Source organism: Pelodiscus sinensis, chromosome 7 (genome assembly GCF_052426305.1).
Source record: "Pelodiscus sinensis isolate ZL-2025 chromosome 7, ASM5242630v1, whole genome shotgun sequence".
Taxonomy (NCBI): Eukaryota; Metazoa; Chordata; order Testudines; family Trionychidae; genus Pelodiscus; species Pelodiscus sinensis.
The window spans coordinates 75,514,190-75,540,814 of record NC_143058.1 but is presented as its reverse complement, the minus strand read 5'-3'; the positions used below and the strand labels follow the sequence as shown (position 1 = coordinate 75,540,814).

At 44.3% G+C, this 26,625-nt stretch overlaps 2 protein-coding genes across 8 annotated transcripts in view; one reads left to right on the top strand and one right to left on the bottom strand.

The window, feature by feature from the left end:
- Positions 1 to 1,155: 1,155 nt before the first annotated feature.
- Positions 1,156 to 12,081, bottom strand: NDUFB3 (NADH:ubiquinone oxidoreductase subunit B3). Of its 3 annotated transcripts, XM_075934320.2 has the most exons (5): positions 11,940 to 12,081; positions 11,551 to 11,623; positions 8,682 to 8,817; positions 7,271 to 7,406; positions 1,156 to 1,440 (listed from the first exon to the last, which is right to left on the bottom strand). In XM_075934320.2, exons 3-5 carry the CDS (start codon positions 8,698 to 8,700, stop codon positions 1,284 to 1,286), a joined length of 312 nt encoding a protein of 103 aa, XP_075790435.1. In that variant the 5' UTR covers positions 8,701 to 8,817; positions 11,551 to 11,623; positions 11,940 to 12,081; the 3' UTR covers positions 1,156 to 1,283. The 3 variants fall into 3 exon arrangements, with proteins under 3 accessions (XP_075790435.1, XP_089636020.1, XP_075790434.2); XM_089779894.1 differs by lacking the exon at positions 8,682 to 8,817; XM_075934319.2 differs by lacking the exons at positions 8,682 to 8,817; positions 11,551 to 11,623 and having other exon boundaries at positions 11,940 to 12,066.
- The window catches only part of HYCC2 (hyccin PI4KA lipid kinase complex subunit 2), an 83,506-nt gene continuing 68,949 nt past the window's right edge, over positions 12,069 to 26,625 (top strand). For 3 of the 5 annotated variants that reach the window (XM_075934292.2, XM_075934293.2, XM_075934289.2), the window contains exons 1-2: positions 12,216 to 12,346; positions 13,905 to 13,949. The gene's annotated coding sequence lies outside the window, so the exon portion shown is untranslated. Of the gene's footprint in view, positions 12,186 to 12,210; positions 12,347 to 13,904; positions 13,950 to 26,625 lie in introns of those variants that run through there. The other 2 variants (XM_075934290.2, XM_075934291.2) reach the window with 2 other exon arrangements.

Sequence of the window (26,625 nt, the reverse complement as noted above, 5' to 3'; positions counted from 1 at the left end):
CAGCGGCTGACTTGGGGACGCCTGGGGCATCCTGATTCAGCCACTGCTGAAACTGACCAGCAGCGGCTGAATCAGGACCTGGGGCAGAGCAGCTGGGGCGCTGCCGGGTTGGTCCAGTAGTGCCCAGAGCGGCGCTGCAGGACCAATCGGCAGCGCCCCAGCTGCTCTGCTCCAGGGTCCAAAACAAAAGCCTGGTCTGCTGGGGGGGGGGGCACACTAGCCGCCCCCCCCCCCCAGCAGACCAGGGACACGGGGAGCAGAGCCGCAGCGGCAGCGGGGTGCCACGCCTCTGAGGCTTTGCTCTGGCAAAGCCTCAGAGGCGCGGGACCCCCGCTGCTGCCGCTTCAGTCCGGATGCCTGTGGTCTGCTGGGGACCGTCCCCAGCAGACCACAGGCACTGCGACTGAAGCGGCAGCAGCGGCGGGTTCCCGCGCTTCTGAGGCTTTGCTCTGGCAAAGCCTCAGAAGCGCGGGAACCCGCCCGGTGCCCCTGGTCTGCTGGAGACCATCTCCAGCAGACCAGGGGCACCGGAGCAGCTTACGAATGGGGCTCTCTCGCCCCGGAGCTCGCAGGTAGCAATCCGCTACCTCGACCTCCGGGGCGAGAAAGCCCCGTTCGTAAGTGCGGATCCGACATAAGTCAGATCCGCGTAAGTCGGGGACTGCCTGTATACTAACTTGAACCAACTACTGAAGTGAAGACAAGCCTGTGTCAGGGGTTAATAGGATGTTTTTAGAAATTACGTGTGCTCCAGAATCTAAGTTTGCACTAAAAAAAGTTTTTAGCCATTTGTTTGCACAGATAACCTTAAAGGTGTGAAGCAACTGTGATGTCAACCTAAGTTTTTAGGCAGCCAGGAGTAACACTTCTGAGGGCTGCTCCAGTTGACCTCATGGCTAGTCTGAGTTAACTTTTGATCTGTTCACTATTTCACATCTGATTAAAGTTTGCAAGAAAAGAGGGGTGATAGTATTGTGAAGAGCAGTACAAAAAGGTACAAGTAGCATCTTTTGGAATTTCAAGTTGGAAAAGTATCAATACCTATTTTCCTCACTAGTTCAGTGAGGCAACATACCATCGCAGCTGGATCTTGTTTTCCCATTAATCAAATCAGGTTTATATTTGAGCCAAGAAAAGATGACAAAACCACAGTGATAACCTTTTGCCAATAAGAAATTTTAATAGGCATCTTTACGTATGCAACAAAAGTTATAAGCCATTGCATAACATGTTTTAATTTAGAACTGTGTAAACAACTTTCGAGAAGTTCTATTATTCCATCTTTAGTGATGTCCTCCATTTTTCTTTGGAGGGAACAGTGTGTATTCGATCCCAAGAGCTACCACAAAGGCTACAAATCCCCACTTGAAACCTTTGGTGAGAACTTCTGTAAGTGTGACAGGTTTTGTAAAGCCACCCATATATCTCCATGCTTCATTGCTAGGAAAAATCAAAACCAAGAGAGAGAACAAATTCAGGACATCCATTCTGATTCCATATGCTAACACAAATGTATTTATATGCAAAAAGTTAAACATTCGCAAAAGCTATGCTGAAAATGTAAGATTTTCATAGTTAAACACTCAAGTCAAACAATACTAAGTCCCCTTACGCATATGTCTTATCCAACTTTCAACTACAATATTAAATGATCACATAATACACCTTCAATAAGAAAATACACTTTTCCCTTGTCTTTCTGTAGAATGGGAAAATGGAACATTCTTTTTTCATTCCTGAAGGCTGAAGAATGGTAAAGGAGAATGTTATATATTTCTCCCATTTTGACTCAAATCAAAGCCCTATCTCTATAGCTATCTATGTAGACTACCTCTAGGGAGTCCAGTTCAGGGATCACGATCAGGTTTTCCACAACTGGATTTATCTTAACAGTTCTCTATATAATCTTCATGAATTGCCTAGCAAATATAAAACAAAATGCCAAGTCACCTCCTACTACAGTTAAAAGCGTCAATTAAAGGCTCCAGTTCAGCAAAACACAATCACAATCTTGACTATAAGAGCACAAATAATCCTGTTCCAATTAAACAAAGCAATTAAACATATACTGTACTTAAATTTCATTGAAATCAATGGGATTTAACCTGAAACTTATTTGTTTTCCTGAACAGAGACAAAACTACCCATTTTGTATGTATGAAACTGATTGTGCCTTCCTAAGTAGAATACTTTGCATTTGTCCATATTAAACTTCATCTTACTTATCTAGGGCTGGGCAAAATATGGCCCGGGGGCCAGATTTGGCCTGTAGACCACCTTGCTGGGATCCTCAGGCATACAGCTGCTCCAGTTTAAAGTGCAGTCCTTATGTTTCTCTGCTCTGCATGAAGAGGGGAAACTTCCGTGTGATCTCCCTGCCCCCAGCTCAATCCTCAGCTCCTATTGGCCAGAAACAACCAGCCAATAAAAACTGATCTCAGCCAATCTCTCAGATCCTATTGGCTGGAAACCGTCAGCCAATCGGAGCTGAGAAATTGGCCTGAAGCAAGCCTCTTCCCTCACCCAGAGTTGAGAGCCATGTGCAGGGAGCAACCTGTATTTTTAAGCTATCTAGAGCTGCAGAGAGCTCAGCCTGCCTTGGGGATGCTGCAGAGAGGGAAATGCTTGGGTAAGCACCCCCCCAGCCAGAGCCTGCCTCTGGCACCCCTATGCCCTCCACCAGGTCACCATCCAAACCCTCTGCACCCCCCTTCCCCAGGTCACAACTCCTTCCCAGACCCTGTGTCCCTTCTACATCGCTCCCCCAGGCCAGAATCCTTTCCTACACCCAAACATCTCCTGTACCCTAGTCACTTATCTCGTGCGCCCTTCTGTACCCGGCCTCCATCCTAGACCCTATATCTCCTCCACAGAAAAGTGCAGCCCTTGATAACTTACCAAAATCTTGGAGAGGCCCCCCCCCCCCCCAAAAAAATTATTGTCCACCCCAGACCATTTCTCCAGTTCATTTTGAATTATGACCCTATCCTCCAAAGCACTTGAAACACCTTCCAGTTTGGTGTCATCTGCAAACGTTATAAGTGCTAGGGATTGGCAACCTATGGCTCGCGAGCCGAGCCGGATGTGGCTCTTCGAAGCTCGAACCCAGCCCCACCATGCTCCCCCCAGCAGCAGGGAGCACTGATGCTGCAGCAGGCCTGGGCAAAACAATCCAGCTGCGGACACAGCAGGGAGCCGCAGGCAGACTCCCCTGCTTACCCCACATGCGTGCAGAAAAACAGTTGTGGGGTCCTTTGGTTTTCACACACTGTGAGCAGGGAGAGGAGGGGGAAGTGGTGCCTTAAGGCTGTTCCCGCCACCAGCACAATCCCATTGTACAGTTCTGGCCAAAGGAAGTTGCCTGTTTCAAGAACAGGCAGCGCAGGAAGCACCATTACTCCTCTCCTCAGGCTCTTAGTCACCGAGCACATTGCCAGGCAACCTGGGGGGGTCGGGGGGGGGGAAGATGGGGACAGGGAGGCTCCTGCTGGAGAAACGTGCTGAGCTTCTGGCCTGACGTCTCACTGGTAAGTGTCCCTGTCAGACCCTGCCTCTGGCACCCCAGCCTCTCCCTCCCCCCAGCCTTCTGATCCCCCACTCCTATCCCACTACCTCACATAACCCAAACCCTCTGCCCCCCCTCCTGAGCCCATGCCCCCTCCCACACACTGCACCACAATCTCCTGCCCCAGAACACAATCCTTCCTGCCCTAGGTCCAATGCAAATCCCTGCATTGTAATCCCCTGCCCTAGATCACAACTGTACCCCGATCCTGTGCCTAGGGTCACGCCTTCACCCAAACTCAATGGCCCCCAAAAAAGATTCCAAACTCCTGCCATAAATAAAGACAAATGTTGAAACCTTTTGTGTAGAGCATAATATTTTACTTTGTTTAAAAATGAAGCCTGGCCAACAAGCCCCCAATTGGGGCCCAGCCCCCATCTGGCTGCAGCATCATAACACTCCTGCACCTCCCTACCCCCCAGCCCTGAGCCCATCACACATCCAAATCCCATGCCTTTGTTGCATAAATTGCTGGTTTCGTCCCCTTGGAGGCTAGTCTGATTTACCCCAAGAAGAGAGTCACACCTTCAGGCTGGGTCCAACTCAAGTTTATTGGTTGCAACCAAGGTACGGCTAAGGAACTCAATGTTCAAAGCAGAGCCGACCCCCAACATCTCATAGGCAGGGATTCTTATAGGGTTAACATCCTTCCTGGTTTAGGTGCCTTAACATGATAGGTTACTTCATTTTTGACATTTAGCATTCCTATAGGTCAGGTTAATTTTCCAAACGAGGTTAAATACAGTGCCTACTTGCTGACTTTGCGGTTACAGCTGTGTTACATTCATTCACTTTTGCTGAACAATGGGCGAGCCATACTTGCCTTTTTCCTTTCCTGCTTGAGCCGGTCACAAGTTTAAAGGATGTGGAATCTATCCATATCTCTACTTAACAGAAGAGTGGTTTCACTTCCCCTCGTCTCCTTATTATAAGTTATTACTTGTGACAGGCCTTGACCTTTGTCATGTCTTACTCCTATACAAATAGCAAATATATCTAAGCATTAGCAATGTATGTATATTGTACGTGCCCCTCATAGGGGAATCAATGGCTCCGGGGGATTTGACTTCCCTTTTACACATCACCTTGAGCCCCTCATACCCCCACATACCCAGACTCCTGCACCACCACAACCTCAGCCTCTTGCCGTAATACTCCTGCATCCCACACATACCCCAGGCTTATGCCCTTAGTCCATCACACACCTGAACTCTTTGTTCTGAGCCCCTCAAACACTCCAATCCAGACTCCTACACAACCACATCTCCAACCCCCTGCCATAAGATTGACAGAAGATAGCCTGAATGTGTGCATGAAGCTGGATTTGACCAGTTATGATGTAAACTTCAAAGAAATGTGTGAAAAGATGCAGCAGCAGAAGTCCCATTAAATAAAGTCTGTGAGTACAATGTTTCATTCATGCTTGTATTAAACATTATGTCAATTATCAATAATATTAAGTAGTATATTTTCAGTAATGCAAATGGGCATTCTTATACGGCTCTTTGTTGACCACTTGTTCTGTATTTTGATGTAGCTTGACTCTTTACTTTGAAAAAGTTGCTGCCCCCTGCCATTATCTAAACGATTGATGATATTGAACAGTACCCGTCCCATAACTGACCCCCTGCAGAACCCCACTTGTTATACCCTTCCAGCATGACTGTGAACCATTAACAACTACTCACTGAGAACAGTTATCCAGTCAGTTATGTACCTTATAGTAGCCCCATCTTTTCCTAGTTTAACTTCTTAACTAGGAATGTGAACGATTAGTCAACTAGTCGCTTCCCCATAATCCTTGCTGCCTCTATGAGAAAGAGGCAACAGGGGAGGGGAAAAAAAGAAAAGGCGGCACTACCTCTTTGAAATGCCATGTGCAGCCCGGTTTCCCCAGCTGGCCCTGGGCTGCATGTGGTGTTTCAAAGCAGCAGCACTTCACGGAGCCTGGGGTCGGCTGGGGACTCCCCCACTGACTCCGGGCTCCATGCAGTGCTACTGCTTTGAAATGCCATGGGGAGTATGGGGACAGCGGGGACTGCTTGAGTCCCCTGCTGGCCCCGGGCTCCCCGCAGCACTATTGCCTTTGAAGTATAGCAACAGCACTGAGGCTGTTGCTACCCTTCAAAGGTGGAGGTGCCTTTATCGACTAATTGAATAGTCGATGCAAATTACATCGACTATTTGATTAGCCAATTAATCAAAATTTTACATCCCTTTTTTAAACTACCCCATTTCCACTAGCATTCACTATATTAGGCATCCAGTCACCACCAATATTCTTGGTGAAAACTGAAATGAAGTTGTTAAGCACGTTTGCCATTTCCACGTTTTCTGTTATTGTTTCTCCTGCTTCGCTGAGCAATGGGCCTATCTTGTCCTTGGTTTTTCTCTTGCTTCTAATATATTTGTAGAATATTTTCTTGTTTATATCTCTAGCTAGATTGAGCTTGTTTTCTGCCTTCACCTAATTTTGCCCCTGCATACCTGTGTTATTTGCTTATATTCATCTTTTGTACTTTAACCTAGGTTCCACTTTTTATACAACTCCTTTTTGATTTTTAGATAATTTACAATCTCCTGGTTACGCCAAGGTGGTCTCTTGCCTTACTTCCTAACTTTCCTATGCAGTTTGCTCTTGGGCTCTTAATATGGTCCATTTGAAAAACTGCTAGCTGTCTTCAATTGTTTTTCTTCTTAGTCTTGCTTCTCATGGGATCTTACCAACCAGCTCTCTAAGTTTACTCACGTCTGCCTTTCTGAAATCCATTGTCTTTATTTTGCTCTTCTCTTTCCTACCATTCCTTAGAATCATGAACTCTGTGATTTTGTGATCACTTTTACTCAAGCTGCCTTTCACTTTTAAATTCTCAACCAGTTCCTCCCTCATGGTTAAAATCATATCTAGAACAGCTTACCCCTAATAGCTCTGAAATAAAAAAAACTTGTTTCCAATCCATTCCAAGAACTTGTTGGATAATCTTTGCCCTACTGTGTTATTTTCCAAACAGATGTCTGGCTAGTTGAAGTCCCCTATCACCACCAAGTCCTGTGCTTTACATGATATTGTTAGTTGTTTAAAGAAAGACCACCTCTTCTTCCTGGCTAGACCCTCTAGCATGACATCACCCTTGTCTTTTACCCCTTTTAACTTCTCCTATATCCATCTCAACCTCAGTCCTAGTGTATCAATTTTTAATATAAAAAGCAACACATCCTTCCTTTTCTCCCTGCCTGTCCTGAGCAAGCTGTACCCTTCTATAGCAAATAATCCAATCATGTGTATTATCCCACCAAGTCCCTATGATACCAACTATGTCCAAGTTGTGTTATTTACTGGCACTTCAAGTTCTTCCTGCTTATTCCCCATACTTCTTGTATTTGTATACAGACAACTAAAATACAGATTTGATTTTGCCCTCCACCCCCATTCTGCCTTATCCCTCCTTTATCTTTACTATTATAGCCCATGCTCCCTCTCATTTCTGACCCATCTCCCAGGTCTCCATTATTATATTACAGAAGTGTGTTGTCCTTGACCATTTACCAAATTATTGGAGTGATCCCCCATCAAAAATTATTGCCTACCCCTGCTCTAGGTGTTTTTCTAGCCTTTTAGCTAAAAAGAACCATCCACAATGATAAGGTTATAGGAAGAGTGTGTGTATATATTTATGTATCTGAATGATGTATTCTCTCACTTACCGAAGCCATGGATCCTTGAGACCCCTCCTAGCCAGTCTTTCTTGGACATCCTGTAGCGGAGTACCATCTATCTTCCATTGTTTATAATCAGGGAGCTCCATTTTCCCATGACCATGCTCGTGTCCATGCCCCATGTCTGCAAGAAAAGGTTAAAAAAAAATCCAGCTCTTTCAAGATGCACAATTAATTTTTGTTTGAACACACTTCCTAAGACTGACTTTCTCCTTCAGAAAATTGGGGAGGAGAGAGAGACTGATTTCTAACACCACCATACAGCTTTGGCAATACTGTAAACAGTACTCTTTAGAATATAAACAGATGTTTTATTATAGTTCTATTCATAATAATATGAAGATCCTTCATGTGTTTCAAAATAGGGATGTAATAGTATAGTCGATTAACTAATAAGCAAAGTTTATAGGTTAATGCTATAGACTACATGCATTTCCCCCCAATTTTTTAGCAGGTTGGCCAGAAGTCTGGTTCAGTTCTGGCTTGAAATGGGTCTGGAACCTACCCCTGCTGCAGCTCTGCATTTAAAGTGTATTAGAAACCAGATGCACAGGCAGCCCCGCTCAGATCTGGCTCGCATCAGGTTCGGGAGCTCAGGCCCACCTTAGAGAGGGGCTGCTGCCACCCCACGCTGCTGTCTCTTTATCAGAAGTAGCAGCACAGGGCGAAAGGCAACCGATGCGTGAGGGAAGCTGGTTTTTAAACTGGCTCCCCTCACGTACCAGCTCCTGCCTGGCATCTTGCACTGCTGCCTCGGATACAGAGGCAGCAGTGTAGATCAGCAGGGGGATCTTCAGGAAGTGAGGCCGGAATGCACTGGCTGCCGGTCCCACCTCCAGGGACTATAGAATAGTCAACTAACTGATAAGAATTTTTGAGGTTACTTGACTATTTAACTAACCATACTTAACATCCTTATTTCCAGGGCTCGCCATCTGCGCTGTCCGGCGATCTGCACATGCTCAGATCGTTCTGCGCATGCGCAGATCGCCCGAACCCGGCTCTTCCAGGTTGCAATCTACTCGCCCCGGGTGAGTCGATTGCATTATTTGTCGAGCCCTGCCTATTTCAAAAGTCAATGTTCATGATTAGAAATGCTGCATTGCTTTGGTAAATCATTTCTTATTAGCAGCACTTGACTAATCTGCCCAGGGTTGGAACTGTTGACAACTAGCATACAAAAAGGCAGTACCTCTCTTGTATAATCGTTGCAATAAATTCCTGAACACTAGCATTGTCATCTTTATAGAACAGTGCCAGTGTTTGCTCAAAGCGATTATGCTAGGTTAATGCTATAGACTACACTCATGTCTTCCCCCTCACTCCCTGCCAGTAAATTTTTTAGCAGGCTGGCCAGCAGCATGGCTCAGTCCCGACTTGCACCAAGTCCGGGACCTACCTCTGCTGCAGCTCTGCATTTAAAGCATACTAGGATCCAGGCGGGCAGGCAGCCCGGCTCACTTTCGGCTCGTACTAGGATTGGGAGCTCAGACCTTGCTCCGGACGGGGGCTGCTGCCACCCTGTGCTGTTGCCTCTTTAAGAACATAAGAATGGCCATACTGGGTCAGACCAAAGGTCCATCCAGCCCAATATCCTGTCTCCCGACAGTGGACAGTACCAGGTGCCCAAAAGGGAGTGAACACAACAGGTAATCATCACGTGATCTGTCTCCTGTCATTCATTTCCAGACAAACAGAAGCTAAGGACACCATTCCTACCCATCCTGGCTAATAGCCACTGATCTAATCTCCATGAATTTACCAAGCACTTTTTTGATCCATGTTAAAGTCCTGGTCTTCACAAAATCCTCTGGCACGGAGTTTCAGAGGTTGTCTATGTGCTGAGTGAAGAAAAACTTTCTTTTGTTTGTTTTAAACCTTCTACCTATTAATTTCATGTGGTGACCCCCAGTTCTTATATTATGGGAACAAGTAAATAACTAAGGGTAGGTCTACACTAGCTCGTTAGTTCGAGCTAGGTAGGGTAATTAGGGCAAGCGGAGTTGCAAATGAAGCCCGGGATTTAAATATCCTGGGCTTCATTTGCATGTTCCTGGGCGCCGCCATTTTTAAATCCCCCTTAGTCCAAACTCCATGACCGCGGCTACACACGGCACGGAGTAGGTAGTTAAATTAAAGATCCTAATTCGAACTACCATTACTCCTCATTCATTTGCAACTCCGCTTGCCTTAATTACCCTACTTAGCTCGAACTAACGAGCTAGTGTAGATGTACCCTACCTTTTTCTTATTCGCTTTTTCCACATCAGTCATGATTTTATAGACCTCTATCATATCCTCCCTTAGTTTCCTCTTTTCTAAGCTGAAAAGTCCAAGTCTTTTGAATTCCCGAATAGGACCTGTTCCAAATCTCTAATCATTTTTGTTGCCCTTCTCTGAACCTTTTCCAATGCCAATATATCTTTTTTGAGAGGTGGTGACCACATCTGTACGCAGTACTCAGGATGTGGGTATACCAGAGGCAGCAGCATGGGGTGGCAGGCAGATGGTCCGTGAGGGAAGTTGGTTTTTAAACTGTCTCTTCTTGCAGAACAGCTCCTGCTTGGCACACCGCACTGCTGCCTCTGATAGAGCGGCAGCAGCATAGAGTGGCAGGGGGCTCCCTGGGAGTGGGGCTGGAGTACTTACTAGCTGCCGGCCCCACCCCCGGGGACTATAGAATAGTCAATTAACCGATAAGAATTCATGGGATTAATCAACTATTCAATTAACCAATATTTAACATCCCTAGCTGAACATATTAGAGATATTGTCTAGGGAGATAGGAAGGATTTACATGTGATTTAAATATCTAAAAGCAAACACTACAGGACATTAGAGATGACAGTTTATCCAAATTTGGTATTGTAATATCACTGTGATCCTTTCACACGTTAACATGTTTTTCAAAAACATTGTCTAGTATAAATATTTCTAACATTTTTAATTGAAATATTTCATGTTGGAAATCTTACTATTTAGAAAATCACATTACAATTTTTTCTGAGAACTGATTGATTAAATCTCTTTATTTGAATAATTTATATTTAAAAAGAGTCTTGTGACTTCAAAAATTTCATACTGGATGAAGAAAAACTCAATTTACCATTTTAGTAAATACTTACTCTAATTTAATACTACTGTGGCTTAATTCTGCATCAACTATAGCCTAATAAACCTGGCTTGTCAGAAACTGTGCATTAAAATATTTTGAAGAAAGAGGAGGAGAAAGGAGAAAGAGATGGTTTGTGTATATGCTTGACACACACCCTTCTTGTTTTCACTAGAAATTCCATCTCCACCTGAGAAACCTTCCCAACAAAAATTGAATTGAAATCCAATGCCTCAACGAAGTTTTGGCAAATCACCATTTTCCAATGAAAAGTATGTTCTGTCAGAAAATTCCCAACTAGCTCTACTTAATACATGCAACTCAAATTAATAATTTGAAACTTTTCTATTGAATTTGAGAGAGAGAATGCATGAAACACTGCACTCTGTTCTCTGTTGTTTCATTGTACATAGCTACAACCATATTTAAATGTTTGCAAATAATTAATTAAAAAATGGTATGTACTGTGATTAGCTAGGATATCCTGTATCCTTATTTCATTAAAAAAAAAAAAAAAAATCTTCCTGAGCAATAATATCACCACCGACATCAGCAAAGATATTTATGTGTCCCATGTGTTTGGGTCTCCCCTTCTTTGGGCTGAAGTTGTCCAAGCTTTTTGACCTTCATGGTATGCTGCAAAAGGTTATTTTTTAAAAAGCTTCAGAGGGGTAGCCGAGTTAGTCTGTTACAGGAAAACCTTAAAAAACAACAAATAGTCTGGTAGCACTTTAAAGACTAACAAAACATGTAGATGGTATCATGAGCTTTCGTGGGTACAACCCACTTCTTTAACTCTGGTCATCTGAAGAAGTGGGTTGTACCAAAAAAAGCTCATGATACCATCTACATCACTGTTTCTTGAACTTTTTAAGACGGAGGAACACCAAACATTTTTTTTAAATGAGGAAGCCCAAGAATCTGAGCTCACTAGTTTAATATGAGTCAGTGTAATACTGTTGCAAAAAGAGCAAATATTGTTCTGTAAGCAAACATGTTGTAAACAAGACCCGAGTAGTAATTCTTCCATGCTACTCCACACTGAGCAGGCGTCAACTGGAGTAGTGTCCAGTTCTGATTGCCATGGTTCAGGAAACGTAGAAAAATCAGAAAAAGTCCAGAAAGTATTAAAAGTTTGTAAATGACTCATACATACCGTCTATGAGAGACAATAGAAAAAACTGGGAAGGAGAAGACTGAGGGAAGACACAGCAGCAGCTTTCAAGTAGCTACAAGGAGGAAAGAGACAAATTACCCTCCGTAGTCTCTGGAGGCAGGACAAAGAGCGACGGGCTCAGCTTGCAGCACAGGAGGCTGACACTGGCATGAGGCGGTGCAGCCCCCCCCCCCCCCGAGATGCGAAAGAGCCGGTTAGACGCGCACAGCTGCCAGGGGGGAGACTGGATGGCGCCTCCCGCCCCATCGCACCGTGCCCGAAAATGGGGGAAGGCTGCCTAACGGAAGATGCCCAGGGACGGCTCGGCTCCTCCCGCCCCCGCCCCAGGACCCCGGACCAGGCCCTCCCCGCCCAAACCTCCCTAGTACCCGGCCGCTCTGTGACCTCGCTCAGGTCAGTCCGGAAACACCGCCACCGGAAGCGGAAGTCACCTTGCGGACCTATTCCGACAGGGAACGTCGCCAAGCGCGAAGGTTCCGGAAGCTTTACCTGCTCCACCCCGCCCCCCTTCTCGCCGAGTCGACGTTGAGGCCCCGCCCCCATTTTGCCGGAGCCGCAGTCGCCGGTTCTCCAGCCCCGACATCGGGAGGAGCTGGGCGCGAGCACGGGGAGAGGTGGGAGTAGCCAATGAGCGCGGCGCTTGTTGGGGGCCGGGGCGCCCAATGGGCGGGTGCGTTGTTGCGCTGCGGGGCTGGCCGCAGAGGAGGCAGGGGCCGCGGGCATGCGGGGTGGGCGCTGCGCGTCTCGCCGTAGCGGTCCGGCGGGGCCGGCAGGGGTGAGATCCTGGCTCCCGGGGGCGCGGCGGTTCGTTCCCCGCTGCGGGGGACGGGACGGGCGGGGACACGGGCTGGCCAGCGCCCCGGCTCCCCATTGTCCTGCCAGGTGGGGGAGCGGCTGCGGGGCCGCGCGCAGCTCCATCCCCGCTCGCGGGGACCTGCTCCCAGGCGCCCGGGGACCCGCTTCTCCTCCCCGGAGCCCTCCCGGGGTGGCCTTCGGGGACCGCTTCCCCCGCCTCGCGGGGACCTGCTCCCCTCCCGCCCGTGGCCCCCCGCCCTGCTCCCCTCCCGCCCGTGGGCCCCCGACCTGCTCCCCTCACTCCCGTGCCCCCCCGACCTGCTCCCCTCCCTCCCGTGGCCCCCCGACCTGCTCCCCTCCCTCCCGTGGCCCCCCGACCTGCTCCCCTCCCGCCCGTGGGCCCCCGACCTGCTCCCCTCCCGCCCGTGGCCCCCCGACCTGCTCCCCTCCCGCCCGTGGGCCCCCGCCCTGCTCCCCTCCCGCCCCCCCCCGCCCTGCTCCCCTCCCGCCCGTGGGCCCCCGCCCTGCTCCCCTCACTCCCGTGGGCCCCCGACCTGCTCCCCTCCCGCCCGTGGGCCCCCGCCCTGCTCCCCTCCCGCCCGTGGGCCCCCGCCCTGCTCCCCTCCCGCCCGTGGGCCCCCGCCCTGCTCCCCTCCCGCCCCCCCCCGCCCTGGGCCCCCCGTGGGCCCCCCGGGCCCCCCCCGCCCTGCTCCCCTCCCGCCCGTGGGCCCCCGCCCTGCTCCCCTCCCGCCCGTGGGCCCCCGACCTGCTCCCCTCACTCCCGTGGGCCCCCGACCTGCTCCCCTCACTCCCGTGGGCCCCCGACCTGCTCCCCTCCCGCCCGTGGGCCCCCGCCCTGCTCCCCTCCCGCCCGTGGCCCCCCGACCTGCTCCCCTCACTCCCGTGGGCCCCCGCCCTGCTCCCCTCACTCCCGTGGGCCCCCGCCCTGCTCCCCTCACTCCCGTGGCCCCCCGCCCTGCTCCCCTCCCGCCCGTGGCCCCCCGACCTGCTCCCCTCACTCCCGTGGCCCCCCGCCCTGCTCCCCTCCCGCCCGTGGGCCCCCGACCTGCTCCCCGCGGTACGTCGTGACCACCTGCCCTGGAGCGCTCCCCACTGACATCCCTGTTCCCAAAAGAGAGGGGTTGGACTCGGGAATCCTGCCCGCTCCCACGAAACGCAGCGAAGAGTTGTAAGGAAAGCATAGCGTTTGGCAGGGCAAGTATACTAGCTTAATGAAAGAGACATTTCGGTATCTACGGGTTACATAACCTCGCTGCTATAGGCACATACATTTTGGCGCACTCCTACAGAAAGAGCGACACAGAGTGGGGAAACTCTGTACCCTACAGATACCGAAGGAATTACCCTCATACATACCGTCTATATACATACTCTATCTATCTATCTATCTATCTATCTAGAGAGAAATGTATGGTAATTGTGCTGGTTCTGGAATACGGAGAGAGCACATAGGTTTTCTTAAGCAATATATTTGATTGATAGCATACTGAGAGCCAATAAAATATTTGTTTTCTCAGGAAGAGTGGAAGCATATTGTGAAAATCTGAAATACACAATAAAAGGTAAGTGAAAGTTTGGTTTTTTGGGGGTAGGGGTTCTTCTAATGTAATTACTGTTTTATTCCTTTAGTTGACTGCCACTTGGGGATGTGTGAAGAGAATGATTAATATGAACTGTAGTAAGAAGACTTATGGTGACCTTTGTGTGCCATTTTTAAGAGTTAATTGTATTTGCATGTGGTTAGTGCAAATTGTTTTTCTTTTCATGATTTCTTCATGAAGTCCTTGCTTCTCTTTGTTCTGATATGTGAAGTAACTGGTAGAGAGTATTAAATTGAAGATTTTACTATCACATCATCCTTTGGCAGCATACATATGTAGAAATTATTTACCGCATTTTGCTTTGTATGGGCATAAACCTGGATCTATAGCATGATACTCACCAATTTTAAAATGGGTTTACTTAGAATCTTCTGTTAATATGTACCTATTTTTGAATTTCACACTTGCTTTTTTTATTAAGATGCTTAAGTATATGATGGTGACTGACTTTTTTTTTTTTTTTTTTAAAGTAGGAATGCCAATTTTCTTCTTATTGTGAAACTGTTCTGGGTAGAAAGTCAGCAGATTAATTTAAACTGCCTCTACCTGGTTTCAATGATTAATAGATGAGATCTGTCTGATCCAGGGCAGCCCCTTCTGTTCTGTGGATGCAGTGTCAAAGCAATAGGTGGCAAATATGTTTGTTTTCTTTGGTTGGGGTTTTCACACCTTGGAAAATGAAGGCTTTGAGCTCATAAAGAGAGGTTTGTTTATTTACCTGTGAAATGTTTCCCTACCTGTTGTGGCTAGTGGATGTATTTGGGGACTTGTCTGAAGTTCATTACTTCAGAGGATTGTTGCTTCCCTCAGGGAGGAAAGTTGCAGGTAATCTTTAAATATACTGTATTCCAGCCTTGTTTTTAATCTTATCAGTATGACGCTGTTGCAAAAACAGCAAACATCATTCTGAGATGCCTTAACAGCACTATTGTAAGCAAGACACAAGACGTAATTCTCCTTCTCTACTCTTATTAGGCCTCAAGTAGTATATTGTGTCCAGCTCTTGGTACTACAGTTCACAGGAAAGATGTGGAGAAATTGGAAAGGGGTCCAGAAAAGAGCAACAAAAATGATTTAAAGGTCTAGAAAACATGAAATAATTGGATTTGTTTAGCTTGGAAAAGAATGAGCGGGGACTTGATAACAGCTTTCAAATACCTAAAAGGGCGTTACAAGGAGGAGGAAGGAAAAATTATTCTCCTTAACCTGTGATGATGGGATAAGAAGCAATGGGCTTAAATTGCTTGTGGCAAGGGAAGTTGAGGTTGGACATTAGGACAAACTTCCTAACTGTCAGGGTGGTTAAACACTGGAATAAGTTGCCTAGGGAGGTTGTAGAATCTTCAACACTGGAGATATTTACGAGCAGGTTAGATAGATGATGTCTATCAAAGATGAACTAGATCCATGATGTCCAACTTGCTAGCCGCGTGTGGCTATTTGGCTAGTTGAGTATGGCTGGTTCGCAGAACTGGTTGGATACCATGGATCTAGATGGTACTTGGTCTTGACGTGAGGGCAGGGGACTGGACTTGATGACTCCTCAAGGTTCCTTCCAGTTCTAGTATTCTGTGAGGGAAATAATGCACTTCTGATTTCTTGGTACTTTTTTGATTCTGCATTCATGAGTTATTGCATGTTTAAGGAAATATTAACTTCTGAATTGTATCAACTGTTGAAGTGTTTCTTGTGTGCTATTAAAAATAGTTATAAAAGAGTGATAATCACAAACTCACACTTTTTCTGAAAACAAAATGGTTTATTAAAACCCATTAAAATAGATAGCTGGTTAAATGAATAAAATTATATTGTTTAGCTCGTTAACCACCACACTGTGGGTGGGGTCCTGTTGGTCAGAGCACCATGCCATCGGCGGGGGCCTCTCCAGCCTGCATGGCCATGGTTAGCTGGCTGGGCTGGTTAAGTAGTTACCGAGTAAGCAGGCTAATAAGGTTATTGGATAATTGGTAAACTGGTTAACCACTTACTTCCCTAAAAGGTACAAGAACATGTAGATTTAGGATTCTGAATTTGAAAAATAATTTAGCAGTTTTTAAATATAAAGCTATTGTTTATGTTGGCAGAGAGATTGGAATTAGAGAGAACACTAGGGATATAAAAAATACTTAACAAGCATTTTTCTTATTAATGGAATCTTGGCTTGGTTTCTAGGCTTCAAATGTAAGATTCTGTGTGGCAGAACAGCACTTTGTTATAGGTATGCTGTTGTTAGCCAGCATAACCGTATCATATGACGTTCTTTCCTGAATAGAACTGTACTATTCAGCGTGGAATAGTGAAGCGAAAATGTAGAAATCTTAAGAAGAGCCCAGGCATAATAATCCAACATAATTTATATACTTTATTCTAAAACATGCTCTGAATTATCTACCACAACAAAAGGTTAACAATTTATTAAAAAATTCTTGTGGTGCCAGCAGTATTCTTCCACCAACTGTGTCAGACTGAATGCATGTGAGTGCAATATTTTTTTTTCTGTTCAGTGAGAGCAGACAGAGAAATGCTGTCTTTGGCATGCTACTGTCTCTTATAAAATATTGTGTACAATTATGGTACTTAATAAGCAATAATAAATATGCACCCAGAAAAAGACACGTGCCCAAGAAATGATGTGGCCAATTTTAAACTCATATACAATATCACATTCTTTGCTTTATGCCCATCTTTTGTACTCAGGCCCCATGTATTCTGCACAACACTTGAACTGAATTTCATCCCAATGTCAGTTTAGTCTCTTGACACAAAATAGCCTTAATTCCTAATCCCCAACCCCATACTCTAAAAGTCTCTGATTTATATTTGGAAATACTAATAGATTTAAAATTCACCAACAATTATTTTCATAAAGGGTTTTCTTTTTGGATTCTTTCTTTTTGGTCACAAAATGAATTTAATAGGTAGCATGTTTAAAACAAGCCAAAGAAAGTTTTTCTTCATGCAGCACACAGTCAACCTGTGGAACTCCTTGCCAGAGGATGTTGGGAAGACTAGGACTTTAACAGGGTTCAAATAAATTCATGGTGGTTTAGTCCATAAATGGCTATTAGCCAAGATGGGTAGGAATGGTATCCCTAGCCTCTATTTGTCTGGAAATGGATGGTAGGAGAGGGATCACATGATCATTACCTGTTGTGTTCGCTCCCTCTGAAGCATCTGGCATTGGCCACTGTTGGCAGACAGGATAGCGGGCTAGATGGACCTTTGGTCTGACCCAGTATGGCTGTTCTTATCTGAAGAAGTGGGTTGTGCCCATGAAAGTTCATGATACTATATATATAAATATATATATATAGTTACTGTCTAAGGTGCTACAGGACTGCTTGTTCTTTCTATAAAGATAGTAAATATATCACAGTTTTACAGATCTGAAATTCAGATATAGAGGTGTTAAGTGTTTTGCTCAAGATCATGTGTTATTTCTATTGCCTACATTTCCAATAAACTAAGGGGTGAAGTCTTGACTGCACTGAAGTTAATGATTCTTTTTACTATTGACTTCATTGATGTTGGTATTTCACAGAAGGATGTTAGTGTATAGTTGTGTAAACAATTAATAAGCCTGGTCTTATCTCTGAATCCAAATGACTACATGCATTCCCTCTCCCCTTGCTACCTCTGTATCAGAGGCAGCAAGGGAGGGGAAGGTGGGAGCCAGTGCCCATGGGAGTCGGGTCCCCTGCAGTCAGAGGTTGCTGCTGCCGCCTCTGATAGAGGCAGCAGTGTGTTGGCTACCAACCCTGCCCCTAGGGACCATTGAATAATTGTGTAACCGCTAAGATATAGCATGGTTACACGATTATTAAATTAATCTATCTAATATCCCTAGTCTCCACGCTCCTGTTCTAACCACCAGATCTATTACCTTGCTGAAAGTAAGTGAAAGTGAACTTCGGCAGATATAAATTAGGGACATTAAATTTAGTTTATTCAAATAATTGATTAGTCGATGGACTAGCCCTAGCTGTCACCTTCTGCCTCTGTTTATATCTGTGTAACTGCTACAACTTTTTGTCTCATCTGCTTTGACCCCTCTAACATTCTCCATTTGCCAGTTCTGTGCTGATGCTGGGGAAAGATTGAAAGACCTTTTCTGCCTTCATCTGTGAGTTTGTGTGAGGCACTCCATAACCCCTGTCCCTCCTCCACTTCCTGGGATGGCAGATCTTTTGCCAGTCCCGTTACTGTGCCCAGCTGTAGGGAATGAGATGGCAATTACAATTTTTAAAACAATTTATGGCAAGCTGGAAATAAATATGCAAGATGGTGCATTGTATACCAGCAGGTCAGTGAACCTAGGCATCAAAGCACTGGCTGGGAATACTGCCCTTCCTTAGGCTTTCAAATGGAAGAAGTAGAATGGGGTGTATTTATGTGCACATAGTTGTAATGGATTGGAAGTGTGTAGGCTGTCCTTGCAATGTGCAGTAGTTCAATGTCAACACCCAGAGCAGCTGCATTACAGAATTTCTCAAATTTATTTTTTTATTTCACTTGCTAAGATACTATTGTTCTTTGTATATATGAGAGCGGACTTTTTATGAGAAATTTTTTGGAATTTTTCTTACAACCATATATGGCATGGGTATTGAGCTGTATGTTGTGTTTGATTTTGTTTAATCGTCCTGTTTGATTTTGAATATTTTAGATCTTTGTGTTGGCTCATAAATACCATGCTTTAAATTTGTTACAGAGAAGAGTGGGAGTGTGGACTTGTCTAGTTAAGGTGGCTTCTGTACAAGCACTTGTGCTAACTGAACAAAAATGTTTTTGACTCTCTTCTATTACAAATGTGTATTATTAAAAGCTATCCTAATGTGATTATCAATGGAGTCATCAAGTGGATGTACCTTGTATTCTAGGAATCGCTCCTCAAACTGGACTTTATGCTCTCTGTGTAAGGTGATACATTTTCAGGGTTTTTAAAATTTCTTGTGAGGCTCAGATTAATTAGCCACAAGTCTGGTGTGATTCTTTTACATACTTTTACAGTTAGTATGAAAAAAATTAAGATACTGCCCATTTATCTTCTTTTTCACTTGGAATCAAGTATTAAGATCTTAATAGTACTTGTATTATCATGACATTCTAGGTTTAACTTTCCAGAGCATGTGTAATTGAACAAACTTTTGTTTTCAGAAGGGTGCTAGGATTTACTGGAGTAACTCCAATTACTATTTGCATAATTAACTGAATTCATGCCATTTTGTTAATTTACTTTTGTGTACTTAATTTAAAACTACTCTATAGTTTTAAATTAACATCTTTCACTGTATCCAAATTAATTAAAGTAGAGTGAAGTCCTAAATTGTCTTGATATCTTTGCAGCATTCAAATTCCAAATCAGGTTGGGGTTCAGAGAACTATGATCAAAGTTAATATTTGGTGAATGTTTAGTAATTGAGCATTACCACAAGGGCTATGAAGGATTTTCCCCTGCCGCAACTGTATTTGACAATGTACAGTTAGTATATTTGGTTATTGTTTTCTTTTCTCTTGAACCATTGGGTACTGACCTGTGTAAAAGCTTGTCTACACTACAGAATTATATCAACTTAATTTAGGTCAACCTACAGCCAGGGCAGTTAGCGGTTGTTGTCCACACAGCACTCCTTCTGCCGGTGGTGCATGTCCTCACCTGGAGCCCTTGCACTGATGGCAGTGGGGCATTGTGGGGCACTGACAGTAGCATAAGGCTCACAGATGATGCTCCTATCCATGCTGGGGATGACATCCAACTTGCGACTTGTGAGTTTCGCATGGTCTAATGCTGCATTAAGCTTTCAGCTAATCATCAGAAAGCATTATAATTATCTGTTATGTCCTGTTTTTGGCATGGTATCCTTGCCAACCATTCTTTACCTGCTGCTGTGGAAAAAACTTCTTCCGCACTGCTCCATGTCATCAAGCTGAAGTGCTTGACTGGAACCTTGCCTTTCTTGGCCAAAGTACATTTGTGTGGGTATGATGATTAGCTAAGCCCTTCTCACATTTACTTATCACATTATCATGAATCTAATCTGTCAAGGACTGCTATCTGATGGAATTATTCAATGGTTTTTAAACCACACTTACTGTTCTAAGATCAAGCCTCTGATTTTTGGTGAAAGGGAATATTTCAGAATTTGCTACCAGTTCAGACATAGGAAGATGCATGTGAATTTTGTGCAGTCAGAGGCACAATTCTGTTGCCATTGATGCCAGTAAGAACTTTGACAGCGACATAAGTATTTGTGTGTGGAGGGTCAGGCTCTCAATAAGCAACTCACTTTCTCCTATTAATAATCAGGAAACTAAATTTTGAATTGAGTCATAATTCTAGCAAAAGAAATTAAATCACTTCAAGGCAGTTTTCAGTTACACATTCAAAAGGGCAGGTCTGAGCAATGAGCAAATATATTTTCCTATTCAGCTTATTTTTCTGAAGTTTTTTTTAGCAGTAATTATCATTTTATTGCTCTGTCTATGGAGTGTTGAGGTGTTCTCCCTTAGCACAGTACTTCGTGTTCATATTTCTTAAGCCGCTGTACACTGGAGAAATTCATCTTCTTTGAAATCTGTTGTATCTTACAACTTTCTGTGAAATCTCTACAAGTTTTGCTATTAGTAAATGTGTGTGAATATAGCACATATGTACTCATAAGATTAATGGAAAACAACACCCTTAATTGGATAGATAAAGGACCCAGTTGGTTAATTATTTTGGGAACTTCTTAGTACTGAGCTAACATTTAATCATCAAATAAGTCACAAAAAATTGCATATTTGACTGAGTTGCAAAATGCATATATTAAAAATCTACTTTTCTCCATGAAAAGCTGTAAGAAATGGACAACTTTGCTATTAAAATATTAATTGATCAGGTTTTTTTCCCCATTCTAGAGTTAACCAGTTTCCATTCTGTTCTAATATTGATTAACCACAGAAGAATACCTGTACACTGTGAACAATACACCTTGTGTTTAACTATTCAACAGTGAAGTTTAATAATTAAACTGGTATTAGAAGAAAAGGGGAACTGGTTTAGTTTGTCACTGGAACGTATTATTGATAGTGGCACAATTATTTTACAGCGAGGTACCAGATGCTGTCAGCTGATTAGGCCAGGAAGTAGGGATGTTAAATATCGGTGAATTGAATAGTTGAGTAACCTTATGAATTTTTTTCAGTTAGTCAACTATTCTGTAGTCCCCGGGGCCAGAGGTGGCAGCAGCACGGGGTGTCAAGCAGGAGCTAGTCCGCAAGGGGAGCCAGTTGAAAAACCAGCTCCTCTTGCGAACCAGCTGCTTGTAACTCTGTGCTTCTGCCTCTGATAAAGAGGCAGCAGTGTGGGGTGGCAGTAGCCTCTGCCTGGGAGGGGGTCTGAGATCCCAGATCCAGTGTGAACCGGCACTGAGCTGGGCTGCCTGCCCGCCCGACTCCTAATACACTTTCAATGCAGAGCCATTGCGACAGTAGGTCCCAGACGCGGTGTGAGCTGAAACTGAGCCAGGCTGCTGGTCAGCCTGCTAAAAAATGTACTAGTGGCCGGGGAGGAGGGGAGAAATGTGTGTAGTCTATAGCATTAACCTATAAGCTTTTGCTTATCGATTAATCAACTACACGATTACATCCCTACCAGGTAGTGCGAATTTTAATTTTCAGAATTTCACGGGCTTCTCATCAAGTGTGTTGATTAAAACACATAGCTCTTTTTTGAAAAACACAATGTTCTTTTGTTTTTCCCTCATAGGGTCAGATCCTGCAACTATGCATGTAACTTTATATCCAGGAGCCACCCACCTGAAGTTAATATGGTTATTCATGAGCATAAATCTTTGCAGGATTAGGCAAATTAGTCAGTAGAGAGAAACATCTGGATATTAAATTTTAAAGCAGCTTTTTCTGGACCTCTGGTTGATTATATTTTAATCAAGCAAACATTGCACAGAGCTAATGTGATCAGGAACTCTTGGAGAATTATTATTCCCCACATGGAAATTCTGATCTTTAAAATGAGGTCAGGCCAATACAATAGTTGAAACAAGAAACAGATTTTACCTCCCCATATCCCCTGAAATACATATGTAGAACAGTTGAGAAGCTGTTGTAAGAGTCGGCATTTAGATCAGTGGTGGACAGCCTGTGGTGCATGGGCTGCAAATGGCCCACTGGGGCTACACTTGCTACACATGGATTCACTGGCTGCCGTCCTTCCCTTTGCACACTGGGACACCAGACTATGCACTTCCTCCCAGTACTTTAGGAAGAGCTGTGAATTGTCTGATTTGTGCCCCATCCCCTCTTCTCTTCCTTCTTCCCAGAGCTGGAACACTGCGAATCAGTTATTTTTGCTCTGAAACTGCTGGGTAGGAGGAGCAAGTAAGTGCGGGTCTTCAGCGACCTAGTGTGAGAGAGGTGCATTGGGGAGAAAGGGAACATGTGGGGGAGGGAGACACGGGGCCACAGGTGGTACCCCAGTGAGCCATGGGCTGCTGCAGTCCACTGAGGTGAAGGAGGGCCATTCATGTGGAAACTTGGACAGATGACTAGGGAGGAGTGTAAATATATTGCCTGAGCGAGTTGGGATGTAATCAGGAAGGCCAAAGTGCAAGTTGAATTGCAGTTAGCAAGGGATGAGAAGGGTAATTAGAGGTTTCTACAGGCATGTTAGTAATAAGAGGGTGATCAGGAATGGTGTAGGGCCCTTACTGTATGAGGGAGGTAACCTAGTAACAGATAATGTGGGAAAAACTGAAGTACTCAATACTTTGCCTCTTGTCTGATCACAGACAAGATTAACTCCCACACTACTGCACTAGGCAACACAGTATGGGGAAGAGGTGGGCAGCCCACAGTGGGGGGGGGGAGTGTTAGGGGGAAGGGTTAAAAACTATTTAGAAAAATTGGAGGTATACAAATTCCTGGGGGCAAATACATCTGAGGGTGCTGAGGGAGTTAGCTGATGTGATTTCAGAGCCATTGGCAATTATGTTTGAAAACTCTTGGCAATCGGGAGAGATCCCAGACGATTGGAAAAAGGCAAATGTAGTGCACATCTTTAAAAAAGGGAAGAAGGACAATCTAGAGAACTAGGGGCTGGTCAGCCTTACCTCAGTCCCTGGAACAATCATGTAGGGGATTCTCCAGGAATCCATTTTGAAGCACTTGGAAGAGAGGAAAGTGATTGGGAATAGTCAACATGGTTCACCAAAGGCAAGTCATGCCTGACCAACCTGCTTGTCTTCTCATCCTTCGCACATACACCCCTCTTCCTCCCTGTGTTTGGACATGTCAAGGCATAGGCATGGCCTGACTGTGTGCCATAGCCCGGCAGCTAGCGGTTCGCGGCCCTGCAGTTGGGAACCAGTGGATTAGGGGGCTGGAGCACGTGATTTATGAGGTGAGATTTATGAGGATTTGGTCTTATTTAGTCAACAGAAGAGTAAGGGGGGATTTGATAGCAGCCTTCACTACCTGAAGGAAGGGGTTCCAAAGAGAATGGAGAGTCTATTCTCAGTAGTGACAGATAACAGAATTAGGAGCACTGGTCTCAGCTTGGATAGTAGGAAAAGTATTTCACTAGGATAGTGGTGAAGCACTGGAATGGGTTACCTAGGGAGGTGGTGGAATTTCCATCTCTTGAGGTTTGTAAGTCCTGGCTTGACAAAGATATTTTAGTTGAGATTAGTCCTGCTTTGGGCAGGGGGTTGGACTCAATGACCTCCTGAGGTGTCTTCCAACCCTAGGATTTTATTAAGTGACAGGCCTATATTGTAGCTCTAAAAGTTCAGCTCTGTTGATAACCTATGTGGGGATCAGTATGATTACAAATGGCTTTTTCTTTTATTCTTTTTCAGTTTGCTTTTTTTTTTTAATCTAGAAAATTACATTAAAATGAAACAGAGTCTTTAACGGTGTAACTCTAGTTCATTCCTATGGACAGAATGGCATTTATGTAATCCCATAACTGAAGGCTGTAACATACTGCCTGGGCAACCTTAAATGTGACATTTTTAATGTGTTATTGTAGCGTGGTCTGGTTGAAATAGAATAGAATCTGAAATATCCAACATTTACTTTGAAGGAAATGTAAGAAAAGACATTGAAATAGTCAGCCTCACTTAGTTAGGTTCTTCTTCAAAGAGTAGAAGCTTTTTCGCTAAAGGTTGATAAGATTCACTTCCAACATTCATCAGGTTACAGCAAAGGAACTTTCAGTTCACATTTTTGGAGAGTACTCAGGCAGATATAGAGGAATAAGTAATTTAAATTGTAAGTATCTGACCTAAATTCCAGGTTAGGTGGATTGTAGTTGGTAGCAGATTTTGCAGCCATAAATGTGTTTTGATGTTTTAATGATCTAAAATTGATAGAGTGCTTCATTTTGAAGGTGAGTTATTTCCATGATATGATAGACATTGATTTGGATCAGGAGTGAGATGGTAAGGGTGAAAATGAGGAAAGCTGTTTAAAATAAAGAATTCATATTTCATAGAACTGTCTGTTCCTGCACACATTTTTCTTCTCTGCAGCGATGATCATGATCATTTTCATTCTCACCATAGGCTGCTGTACTCTGTTCTAGTTTATTCATTCTTTTATAAGTCTGATCCATGGTATCTTATTCTTTTTGGTTTCTGTTCCTTTTTAGCACTTGCTTAAGCTTTTGTCTGTGGTCTTGGTGCAGAGGGGTCCTCATTTTTTGGTTTGCTATAGTCAGTTTTTCTTTTTATTTGCTCATGTTAAATTTCAATCTACCTTTTCTATACTTGGATTTTTAAAGATCTAGTTTATTTCATAAGCAAAAACTATATCTTGGGTTTGGTTTAGGACAAATCTATATGACTACATAATATTTGGGAGGATATTTGTGGGGAAGTTGCAATTTGGTAAGTGTGTGGCATAAAAGTGTATATTGTGGGTATAGTTTCAGGGTTATCATCAGTCAGGAGCTGATTTATGGAATGCTGTGTCCCATGCATGTTTTAGCATTGAAAGAATTGTGTAGGAGCTGATGGGAGAGGGGGAAAGAGACTGAAATTGTGTTTAGCGTAGGATGGATTATCACACAAGAGATGATGAGAGAGAATGGTTCAGATTTGGTGTAGGATGACTACATGATGTTGTTTCTAAGGAAACTGGTACTGGAAACATGTATGAGGTGAGTGAATATCTGCTTTTACGATGCATTTTTTTCAACATTCACACAGTTTATGTTCTAATGGAATAATGTTTAATTTAATCTCTTGTGTGTTGCTGTATTAAAGATTATTCTCCCTTCTTATAGTGCCGTTTCCAGAACTTGTTCAGTAGAACATCAAAATGTATTTTTTAAATCCAGATCTGCTTCAAAGAGAATATTTTGATATTTTTTCCAGAGCGTCTTAAAACGACTGTCTTTTGTTCTTTGTATAAACTGTATAAAAATAGGAGTTCTTCTGCAGGTTGAACAAGATATCTTTCTATTTTATCTAAGTCCTTTGTCCCTGGGACAATCTGGACTCAGCTTCTCTGATAAGGTGCCCTGGTTTCTGCAACTCTCCATTGCAAATGGGAAATTCTGGAGAAACCTCAAGTAATCTTAAAATTAAGGTTTTGTTTTTTACATAAGAAAATTCATATTATAATCAATTCATTTTTGCATTTAATTTAATATGCATTTCAATTTTAGAATATTTTTGTTTTGTAGATTGCCTTAACTTTTCTATTTTTGTTGTATTGCTAGAAATTTGTATCTCCAAAGCATAACTTCATTTTAGTAGCTCGAGAAAGATGGAGAGCTTTGCAGCTGAGCCTTGTGACACCCAAGAAGGCAAAGGAGGTGGCTTGGGTTTTTAATATTCAGAATGAAGTAGATGAGCTTCATATCTTAGTTCCCTCTCCTTTTTGGACAAGAAGCGATTTGACTCTTTTGGCCAGAGATTGAACTCACTGGTTAAAAGCCTAGCGCCACTGGAATCAATGAGAATGTTTTCATTGATTTTCTTTGAGGGAAGCTTCCATTCATAATTTTCCCATTTCGGCACTCCTAGACAGTAACTTGCTGTCCCTGAAGTAAAAACATGGTTCTGTAGCACGGTTATTAGGGATGTCAACGTGTAGACAACCACATGATAAACCAGTAAGCCTGGGCTTATCGGCTAATCCTGTCTACTACAGTACATGCATTCCTCCCACCCCACTTGCTGCCTCTGTATCAGAAGCAGGAGGCGGGAGGCAGTACTCATTAGGCACCAGATCTCCATGAGAACTGGATCCACCTACCCTGCTCCCTTCCCCCCTCTCTCCCCTGTTGCCTCTGTTAGAGAAGCAGCAGCATGAAGGGTGATGGGGGCAGGGAGGAGCTGATAGGTGTGGGGAGCCTGCTTTTAAGTGACTCTTCACGTGTGCTGACTCTGCGAACCTGCCTGCCCCCCTTTGCCACCTCCTTCAGAAGCAGCAGGGGGAGCAGGCCAGGAGCTGGTGGTACCTCCCCACATCCCGCGCTGCTGCCTATACCAGCCTTTGTCCGTGGGGAACTCGGACTCCCCTCTCCCTCCCCTAATCAGCTCATCACCTAATAAACCATTTTGTTAGGTGTATGCAGCACTTTTGTTTAAAATATATAAGCAGAGGGCGGTCAGGGCTTGCTAGACCC

Coding starts and splice junctions, on each gene's coding strand:
- NDUFB3 (XM_075934320.2), bottom strand. Junction 1,441..7,270: donor CTCAAGGATCCATGGCTTCG/GTAAGTGAGAGA, acceptor GATTTTTCCTAG/CAATGAAGCATGGAGATATA.